Raw genomic sequence first — 11,863 nt, forward strand, 5'->3', positions numbered from 1 at the left:
AATAATAGTATAGATATAGATATAAGATAAATAGACTACTATTAAAAAACTGTACGCAATATTATACAAACCACCTGGCTAACAACAAATATAGCCAACCACCCAAAGGCTCACTATTTCAAACAAACCCTACCAAGCCACAAGTATAAAAAAAGGATCAAACACTACTATATATAACAAAAAAAGCCATAGATGGAAGGTGACAAAAGGGAAGTTTGAAAAACAAATCCAGTCCCAAGATTTCAGCCTAATGATGGAAATTGACAACACATCTACTTCTAGAGATCCAAAGGTAATAAACTAATTCTATCCATGTGCATCTATTCAAATGACCCCGTCAACGTAATCTAATGATAATTTTCCTATTAAAGAAACAAAGTCCAGAGATATATATATATATATATATATAAATGCACATTCATAGCAGAACATACCATACCGGCTTCAAATTGAGAATTACGAGACATTGATTAATTTCTCTAGTTTTCTCAACCCATATAATTACAATGTCGACCTTGCTTACACTTTTGTTTCAGTGGCTTTCTTTGCTTTCTCTAATCTCCTCATCAACCATTGTGTCTGCCAAACAATATAATATACCAAGGCTCAGTGTTTTTGGAGGAAATTTCGAAGAAGAACGTCGAATAGGAACACAAGCAGCAGAAGAAGTAAAACTCTCAAAAGACTTTGAACACTTTTTCTACAACCAAACACTCGATCATTTCAATTACAAGCCTGAAAGCTATGCCACTTTCCAACAAAAATATGTGATAAATTCCAAATACTGGGGTGGCGCAAAGGAAAACGCGCCAATCTTGGTTTATTTTGGTTCCGAGTCTCCATTGACAGATAATCAAATATATAATATTGGATTTCTTGAAGATAATGCCCCTCATCTTAAAGCTCTCTTAATCTATATAGAGGTAGAGTACTAAATCCAAGGCCTAAATACATCTTTCTATATACATATATATATATATATATATATATATCACTGTTTTGATTAGTTTTTATATATGTTAAACTGCATTCATGTTTGTTTGCTAATATATCAGCATCGGTACTATGGACAATCAGTTCCATTCATATCATTTGGAGAAGCGTTGAAAAATTCTACTCTTCGCGGTTATTTCAATTCAGCTCAAGCAATAGCAGATTATGCAGAAATAATCTTACACGTGAAGGAGAAATTTTCTGCTCACTACTCTCCGGTTATTGCCATTGGAGGATCCTATGGAGGAAGTAAGCATTAATATATTATCCAATTATAACTAATATAGATAGATAGATATATATACACACATCAATTTTTTTTTCTTAATTATTTAATTAATTCCCATACTATACTACAAAATTTTTAGAACTTACAACATGGTTTCGGCTGCACTATCCCCACATCGCCCTCGGAGCCCTAGCCTCATCGGCACCTGTCCTGTACTTCGATGACATCACTCCACAAGATGGGTATTTTAAGATCATCACAAAGGATTTCAAGGTACAAATTAATTAATTAAAACCAATTAAATTAATTTGTGTCATTTTTTCTTTCAACTTTATTTGAGCCTTTCAAGTCTGGTCGATATAATAAAATATGTACTGTTGCAGGAAGCCAGTGAGACTTGCTACCAGACTATAAAACAATCGTGGTCTGAAATTGATAAAATTGGTTCTCAGCAGAATGGTCTTTCAATCCTTAGCCAAAAATTCAAGACCTGCTTGTGCGTAATTATATACCCCGTGTGTGTTTATAGATGATATATATATATATATATAGATTGTCTTAATGATTAATTATTTATTCATTTTTATCCTTGACAAAAATGAATGATTTTCAAATTGGTTCAGGCCCTTAAACTCATCAGAAGACCTCAAAGACTACTTAGAAGCCACCGTATATACCGTTGCAGCTCAATATAATCATCCACCAAAATATCCGGTTTCTAGGATCTGTGCTGCCATTGATGGAGCACCTCAAGGAACCGATATTTTTAGCCGGATATTTGCTGGTGTCGTTGCCTATAGAGGGGTTCGACCATGCTATAATATGACCAAAAATCCCAATGATACACCTGATGGGTATAGATGGCAAGTAAGTAAGCGCACACACACACACACATATATATATATGCACACACATATACATAGTTAATTAGAAAAATGTAACAGAATTATTGGTTGGTGTCTTTAGATGTGCAGTGAGATGGTGATGCCCATTGGTCATGGGAATGAATCTATGTTCGAAACTGATTTTTTCGATTTAAATAACTTCACCAAGGACTGTGTTAGCTCGTTTGGCGTCCCACCAAGACCTCATTGGGTCACAACCTATTATGGAGGCCATGTATGTGGTTTTGATTATTTTTTCAATTATATTTCTAAGTGCTACCAATAATTATATATAATATTCAGTTTAGTCATATAATATTTAATAACTTTTAGAAGTGACGAAGTGTTTTTTCATGGCTCATTGTAGGATATAAGATTGGTTCTCCAAAGGTTTGGTAGCAACATCATTTTCTCCAATGGAATGAAAGATCCTTATAGCATTGGCGGGTATTTGAAAAAGACTTTATAAGTACTTTGTAAATGGATAATATTAATTATAGATAGTCTAATTGACCTAATATGACTATTTTCTCCTCTAACAACAGGGTGTTGGATGGCATATCAGACACTATTCTTTCCATCAATACCGCAAATGGTAGGTGGAGGCTTATAATTACAAGCATATATAATACAAAATTAAGACACATGAGATGATATATATCTACATGCTTACACACACACACACACACACACACATATTATATATATATGTTTTTATATTATTCGTCAAACCTATATCAGTCTCAATATTCACGATTTTTTTGTAGAACATTTTCTTGAATTTTCATTTTTGTTTAAAAATCGCGTGCTTATACTATTTCAAAAATATGTAGATACCCCACTGTCATTTGAGGACCGTTACAATAGTTATATTTTTTTTCTTATTTTTTTATTTTTTATTTTTAGACTTTGAATTGAGATCTTTCAAATACTTTTCTTTATTGATCAAAATGAACTAGGATTATTTTTAAATCCACGAATTGCCACCTAAGATAAATGGGTTATCCTATTTTGTGTTATATATATATCTATATTTACAACCCTAAATAGTATTAATGTTTCAAGGGACTTACCATATCTACTTTAATTTGTAGGATCTCATTGTTTAGACATACATAGGGCAAAGGAGACTGATCCAGATTGGTTGATCAAGCAACGACAGACAGAGATAGACATCATTAAAGGATGGATTAAAAACTACTTTATTGATCTTTCATCCACTCAGAAAATAAAATAATTGTTGTGTTGTACGTGTATGATATGGAGTCCCTCCATCAAGTATCAAGAGATGCAGTACTGCGTGTATAATGTGGTGCCAAAATTGTAAATAGTAAAATGTGATCTGTGGAGTGTGTTGCAAGAATGAGATTGCTGGGGTGAGTTGCATTAATTTAATTGGTGGGATGTTATAACAGTATACATTAGTGATCAGTATACATAAGTGATGAAAGCTCTCTATCTCTCTCTCTCCCTCCTTAGTTTAGATATATTAGCTAAAGTTGCACATGCACATGCAATACACCTGATGAAAATGATTTAAATATATATTTTTTATTATTATTATTATTATTATAAATATGTATGTATATATATAGAGTAATACTAATCGATAAGAAAGTAAAAGAACTTTCATTGATATATTTCACAAGTATATTCTTAGAGCAATCACAGATTTATATAGGCACAAACAGAAGCTTTCAATGTAAGCTAAAAGTGCAGCCTTTCTCCCCACGCCAAGGTATATGGCTTACTTTTGAAGTCTTCATATGTGAATCTCGCTTCTATAACATTCCCCCTTGGGATCCACTGCATTATATTAAGAATATGCCTCGTTAAAACCTTGTTAAGAAAAATTTAGTAAATAAATCAGTTAGATTTTTACATGAATGAATCTGCTGAATATTAATATCACCATTTTTCTGGCGCTCATGTGCATAAAAGAATTTTGGTGAGATGTACTTGGTCCTGTCACTTTTAATATACCCTTCTTTCATTTGTGCAATGTATGCTGCATTATCTTCATATATTACTGTTGGGCTATCTTTTATTGATTAGAGACCACATGTTGTTCGAATATGTTGGATCATTGACCTCAACCAAATGCATTCCCTACTTGCCTCATGAATTGCGAGTATCTCAGAATGATTTGAAGAAGTTGCAATCATTATCTGTTTCATAAATCGCCATGATATAGCAGTGCCACCACAGGTAAAAAATATCTTATTTGTGAATGAGCTTTATGTGGGTCAGAGAGATAGCCGACATCTGCATATTCAATTAATTAAGAATTTGGTTCTTTTGAATAAAATAATCCCATATCAATTGTACCACAAAGATATTGCAATATGTGTTTGATTCTATTCCAATGTCTGCGGGTTGGTGCAGAATTGTACCTTGCTAACAAATTAACTGAAAAGACTATTTCAGACCGTGTGCAATTTGTAAGATACATAAGAACACCAATCACACTAAGATAGGGAATTTCAGGACTAAAGAGTTCTTCATCATCCTCTCGAGGATGAAAATGATCTTTCTTGATATCAAGTGATTGGACAACCATTGGAGAGTTTAATGGATGGGCTTTATCTATATAACACCATTTCAGAACCTTTTCTGTATATGTTGATTGGTGGATGAGAATACCGCTCGAAAAATGTTGAACCTGCAGACCAAGGCAGAATTTTATCTTTCCGAGATCTTTTAATTCGAATTCTTTCTATAAATAAGAGGCTGTCTTTTCGATCTCGTCCAATGTTAATAAAAATGCATGGATAAAGAGGATTGTTCATATACCATTTTTTGAGTAATTAAGTAATCGCTAAGGCAATTGTACCACATTCGTCCAGATTGTTTCAATCCATATAATGATCGTTGTAATTTTATCGAGTACATACGATGTGATTTTGTTTCAGGCATTTTAAATCCTTCTGGGATTTTCATATAAATATCACTATCTAGTGATCTATATAAATATATTGTAACCGCGTCCATTAGATGCATATACAATCTTTCTGTGATTGCCAAATGTATTATAAATCTAAATGTGGTTGCATCAATCACCGGAGAGTATGTTTCCTTATAATCAATACCAGGTCTCTATGAGAAATCTTGAGCTACTAGTAGGGCTTTGTATCTTATAATTACATTTTTCTCATTACATTTTCGTACAAATACCCATTTGTACCCAACAAGCTTGACACCCTCAGGTGTTTGGACTATAGGTCTAAATACTTCACATTTGGTCAATGAATATAGCTCTGCTTGTATCGCTTCTTTTCATTTTGGCCATTCATTTTTTCGGTGACACTCTTTGACCTTTTTAGATTCCAGATCCTCATTATTAATATCAAGAGTAACGACATATGAGAATATGTTTGTAACGATCCGAACCTGGAGGTCCGAATCGCTATCTGGGTCCTTACCTGAACCCGAGGTCCTCTAAGGGCTTTAAGTTCATGTAATCAACCTGGCTCGATCGTTTGTAAGCCAAAACCTGTTAAGAAACCTGTCCCAACTCACGGCAAATGCAACACAATACCCATAATCATAAACGTTAATAAGGTTCACAAGATAACCCACCATCATCCCATCCAATTCAAATATGCTAATATAGTCATTACATATTTCAATGGCCATTCTCAGAATACATTACATCAAAATACTATCAAGGTTTATAATCACAATTACATGCCACAAAATATACAAGGCTGTACATGTTTTACCATGGTTATACAAAAATGAGAATCCAAACAAAGTATAGAATATAAGAGTACGGGGTCATATTGTGCTGGGAAAGATTATAATAATAACAATAATAAGCAAGCCATGAATAAGTCATGCCGTGCTAATGGAATGCAATATCACTCCCCATTTTCCAAAACATTTCCGTTTTACCGTTTGCAAACCGTTAATGCAATCCGACCCATAACAGCTCTATGACGTCACGAGAGAAGGATTGGCTAACTATTCCTGACCACAAGGCAACTCCAGAGCATCATTTCGGGCCTAGTTAGCTCAACCACGTTAGGGTTTCTTCATAGTTCCCCCTAGATCACATTAACACCACGGACCACTAGGCATGACAAATACTCTCTCTCTCTATATATATGTGTGTTATAACGTATCTTCAGTATACTACATTAGTGATGAAAGTTGTCTCTCTCTCTCTTTCTCCCCTTAGTTTCTATATATATGTGTGTGTGTGTGTGTGTGTGTCTGTGTGTGCACTACAAGAAAAAGGAGGCTTTTGGGACGAATTATTTGGGACACTTTGAAAATTGTCCCAAATGAGCTTGGTTTTTAGGACCATAACATATTTACTGTCCCAAATGAGGAAAAAAAAATAACCTGGAATATTTTTGGTGGGAAAATAAGGCTCTTGGGACAGATTATTTGGGACGGCTTAAAAATCATCTCAAATGATCCTGGTTTTTGGGACAATAACATATCTACTGTTCCAAATGAGCTAAAAAATAACCGGAATATTTTTGGTGGGAAAATTTGGCTGCATTGTATATTTGGGAAAATTTGACGCTTGATTTTCCTCCCTTCCTAATTCCAAATTTGCACGTGTAAAATATTAAAATTTTTCTATACTACACCATGGGTATTGTAAAGTTGGAAACCCACTTTCTCTTTCTTCTCATTCTCATATCTCTCACTATACAACTTAACCTAACAACAACATATATCATCTTTCTACTCTCTGTACAGCTGACGCCGCACTAGTTGCAACTATCTCACGCTGGTCAGTTCAGCTTCTCATTCTCATCTCTCTTTGTACAGCCGACGGCACCGCACCAATTGTAGCTACTTTATGCCGGTTCAGCTTGCCACACTCTTTTCAGCGTAAAGCGATACACATACGAAAAACCAGGGCTAAGAAGGAATTCATTTGTAGATGCATAGTAAGGAGGATCGATTAAATTTGGAAGGTCTATTTTTTTGCTGCTTCTAATCTCTCTCGTGTCAATTGGAGCTCACTCTCTCTCTCTCTCGATCGGTGATTGAAATCGATAACTATCCATAAGTTTTTGTAATCAATCTTACGGTTATTGTGTGCGTAATTTCTTCAATAACCTCCACACTTCTGATAAATTTCCCCCAATTTTCAGAGGCATGTATGTATATATTAGGTATGTGTTTTAGTACCTTGTTTATTTTATTTTTTTTTTCTTTTTCAATTTTTATGCAAACAATAGCAATTGAATCCATATACGTAGGTGGACTATGTTTAACATCCCGAAATTGAAATTTGAAATCAACATGTTGAAATATTAATGACTTCAAATGAAGAAAAGACAAAAAATTGGAATCCATGTTGAGAAATTGAAAAACTGATTTACATTGGAATTGTTCAGTGGGTATCAAGTTGATTTTATGATTGTCTTTTGATTCGGAGGTATTCAATCCCTTGAAAAGCATAAGCGTAATTTTTTTCAGGTATTCGTGTACACAAATTCTTCAATGAACTTTTGAAAGAGATGGCATGGAAGTTTTAAGTTCACTAAATTTATGGAAAAAAAAGCTCCCCAGCATTCTCTCCCGCACCCTTTCAACATACTAAACACAACCATTATATCTCCACCGTTAGATGGCTATGTGCATAATGATTGTTCTGGTTGTATATTTTATATGTATATTGGTGATATCTTGTCCAAGTAATGATGCACTCTATAAATCAATTGGTCGTTATGTTCTGATTTGGTTACTTATCTGTGCATAAAAGCCCATTATTCCTACTGATTTGTACAGAGCAGTGCGAGATTCATAACTCACAGGACTGTTAGATTACACAAGAGAGGTGTTTATTCTTGATCCAGATTAACCTCGTTTCCAGCATTTATGTTTCTTGTCTATATATCTTGTTGGTATGTCTGATGTAATTAAATTTGTTTATAAAAATGAAACCGATGGAACTGTGATGTTCTCTCATGTATTCTTACTAACATATAGTGACTATCTTTTTTGACAGGGCCTTCTAGTCATTGCTATTGGTGTAGGATTCAGAATGCTTGACAAAGCTTCTGTAAGGATTATTGTTTTCCCCCCAAATTCCCTTTGACATTCATAATTATGCAGTGTATGCATGTATATTCTTAGAGACTTGTTTTACTCTCTCTTTCTTGTAAACCAAACTCATATGGTTCTATAGTTATTGTTTCAGTGTTCTCAATGAGGTCTCTCTCTCTTTTTTCTTGTTTATTTTATTTATGTATTTAATTTTTGTTTATATTCAACTTGCATCAATTATATTATATCCATAATTGAATTTATTTTTTTACTAGTTACATGGATAAGGCTTGGATTCATCATCACACCAGGGGTAGTAAAGAGTATCATAAAGGCATAAGAGACTTCATTAAGTTCACTAAAAGACATGCAGATGGGCTAGGTAGGATCAAATGTCTGTGTCGTCGCTGCAAAAATGGTGACTATTGTAATTAAGGAGGTTGAGACTCATCTATATAAGTGTGGGATGTACTAGGAGTATACTAATTGGATATGGCATGGGGAGGCTAATTTAATAATTCTACAAAGTAATCAAGAATCTCGTCATGAAATTGACTGTTTTGACAATAATGATGAAATCTTGATTGAAGACAGTTCAGATGATGAAGAAGAAGATGATAGTGATTTGGATTAAATGTGAAATTTTTTTTTTTTTTTTTTTTTTTTTTTTTTTTTTTCTGTTTTTTATTGAACACATGCAAATTAAAATGTTGAAGTTGGTTAAATTTGTCTTCAGTACTTAGCTTTGACTTTTAGAATATGTTTTTTATTTTTTGAGTTATTATTAATCTCTTTTGCAGTCAAGTGATTTAATTTTTTTCGTTCTTTTAATTATCTATTGTTTGACTATTTTAATACTTTCCTTTGCTACTTAATTTTTATTTTCTAATCTATTTGTTTCACAACATGTTATAAAAGATTTGATTCATTTATTGTTGTAATCTACTATGGCATCCAATCGTCGGTCCTTGAGATCCAACAATGACCTTGCCCAAAACATTCATACATCTTCCCAGCCACAACCAGCAATGGAAGGTGATTATTTATGATCTTTACATTTGCTAAACTTGTCCTTACATTTGAACTTGGTCCCAAAATACTCCTATGTGTTATTCTCATGAATTTCATTTTTCAAGTCCTTCAAGAAATGTCAAGAGGCGTGGCAAAGTTGTAAACAAAACAAAAATTGAAATTAAATAGCGCAATGGGGGGATTGTTCCGATTAAGTTTACAGACGGTTATTTGAAACCGGTGGAGGAAAATTCAGATGTGTAAGAGAGAGAGTTTGGGATGATTGCTCGGGATGATTGCTCGTGAACATATACCACTATGCTATGAGACTTGGCCAGATGTCCCAGACTATCATAAAAGTTATGTTACACTAAAATAATGGTCTGTCTTGCTTAACTCATATCTTAATTCATTTTTACTACTATAACGTATAATTTTTTTTTGTAAATTTTTAGTTTATACTATTTTCAAAAATTGTTTTTCAAAGTCAATCAACAGGATTAAGTGCTATTCACTCCTTGGCTTTGTATTTTAGCCGGGAGATTTTCATTATAATCTGCTTCTTGTTGGGTGTTTGAAAAAGGAATCTTTTTGGATTATTTACTAATGTAATAGGAAGAAAGTTCTATTTATTTTGCTTTTTATTGGGAGATAATTTGCTTACAAAGATGGGTAGCTGACCATATATTCATGAGTTTTGCTTATACTTCTTCTAAATGACATTTGTTTTTGGCTTATTTATGTGAAAAATAAAGGGGGAATTCGGAATTAACTGCAATGTTCATGAAAAAACAAAGGAGGGTGCAGATCTCTCATTGGCCACTACTCATAGAAAGTTCAGGAACAATTTGAAAGATCATTTTAACAAGTACGAGACAGAAGAGAGTGCGTGCTGCAACCTACACCCTCGTGTACTCTACGAGGACCGGGAAATCATGTGCGATAGGTGGATGACAGACAAATTTCATGTTAATATAAACTGCCTAGTTATATGTTTTTTTTTTATTAATGTTTCTTTCTTTTCCTCATTTGTTTATTTTTTAAATTACATTGTAGGAAATTAGTGCTAGAAACAAAGAAAAATAGGGGAAAGGTAGAGATGTTACATTCTGCTGGGTCAAAGTCTTTTGCCAAAATTCATTATGAGTTGGTAATATATAACACAATATTTTGTTTTTATTTGTGTATTTTGTTCTCATTCTACAATCATACCTTGTAATGTATTACAAAAATAAAAAATTATAGAAATAAGTTGATGAAGATGATGAACATAATGATGAAGATGATGAACATCATCTTGAAGGACCTGCCATCAAAATGTACAGGAAAACACATTATAAGGAAGATGGTGGATGGATTCATGATGATGCTCGCAAAACATATGTAAGTTATGATTTTTTTACCCCATAGAAATAATTGTCGGGTTTTGAGAAGACTTTAATGTACATTTTTCAAAAGCAAACAAGACAACTTTAACGAAAGTTGGTAGATTGGTACAAAAATTAAAAATTTGAAGCTAAAATTCAATGGAGGTACATGATTTAAATTGTGTCGGTGGAAGTTGAAACTAAGTTTGTGAAGTAATATATGAATGTGTGATATTGTGTCCATTAAGTCTTTGTCAAAATGATTTTAGTTAATGAAAATTTTATGCTAGTCGGCTATCAGTAAGCCATATTGAGTGCTATATATTATGGAGTTAGTAACTTATTGTATTGATCGAATTATTTGACCCTACAAAAGTATGGTCTGTTTGGTATTGGATGACAGCAACTTGTAAGGATGTGAAGATTGAGTTTATAGTATCTCCCACAAAATTAAATGGGACACTGCTAGGCAGACTTAAAAATTGCAGTGTTACGGTCAATAAGTGGCTGAAGAATTGAGGAGTACTTCTACATGATCTATACATTTTTGGGTTTTAGATGATCAATTTTTTTTTTTATTTTATTTTATTTTTTTTATTATTTTTATTTTTTTATCTTGGGTTTTGATAGAAGTAACTAGTATGGAATTGTTAATATGGTGGTCAAATTTTATAGTAGAGTCAGTCAGTCCATGGGACTTTTTCTTTCATTTTTTTTCCCTTCTTCTTTAGAAAAAGAATTAAAATATGCAATATAGTTACGCTTTATGTTATAATGAAAATTTTGACCTATGATTTCATTTCTTTACCAAAAATGTTTTCAGGGATAAGCGAAAATTCCCTAGCTTTCAGCTATATATCTATATACTTCATAAGTACTCCATGATACTCAATTAATAGAAATTTGCTAATTAAGAAGATGTTTTCATGCAATAATAGAAGCAAACAGACATTTTATTTTTTATTAGCAAAATTGAAGAATGTCATGTGTTGGAGAACGTGGTTTTAGTAGTGACGTTTCTTCCGGTAGGCATGGTGAAAAAGTTAGTCGTGATGTTAGGTGGAGTTTTAGTACCCCAGAGAGGACCAGACACAATAAAATCCTCTTGGATTGAATGCTAATTATGGAACTTTGTTAAAGAATTAGTTAACAACAACTTTAAATTAAGCCTAAGCAAAATGACTACAAAGACTTTATCTTTTTTGATCTCCAAATGTTGGTGAAGAGAATGGAGAACTAGAGGAGACAATATTTTTAAGTTGTTTCACACAAATAATTGAAGACAATTAATGGCTGTTTTAGAAAGTTAAAAAGCCCCAGTTTTGTTCCTGGCTTTCTCTTTTAATTTTTACACTAAAACCACTCTT

At 33.1% G+C, this 11,863-nt stretch overlaps 1 protein-coding gene across 1 annotated transcript; it reads left to right on the top strand.

Annotated features, from left to right (window-relative positions):
- The first annotated feature begins 506 nt into the window (after positions 1 to 506).
- LOC132310120 (uncharacterized) lies at positions 507 to 3,443 on the top strand. The gene is made up of 9 exons (XM_059808345.1): positions 507 to 923; positions 1,056 to 1,242; positions 1,362 to 1,495; positions 1,606 to 1,718; positions 1,846 to 2,089; positions 2,189 to 2,341; positions 2,474 to 2,553; positions 2,652 to 2,701; positions 3,201 to 3,443. The coding sequence occupies exons 1-9, from the start codon at positions 507 to 509 to the stop codon at positions 3,341 to 3,343; spliced, it is 1,521 nt and encodes a 506-aa protein (XP_059664328.1). The 3' UTR covers positions 3,344 to 3,443.
- Positions 3,444 to 11,863: the final 8,420 nt, after the last annotated feature.

Source organism: Cornus florida, unplaced genomic scaffold (genome assembly GCF_030987335.1).
Source record: "Cornus florida cultivar Cherokee Brave unplaced genomic scaffold, ASM3098733v1 CherokeeBrave_3.0.0_Hap2_Chr05, whole genome shotgun sequence".
Lineage (NCBI taxonomy): Eukaryota > Viridiplantae > Streptophyta > Magnoliopsida > Cornales > Cornaceae > Cornus > Cornus florida.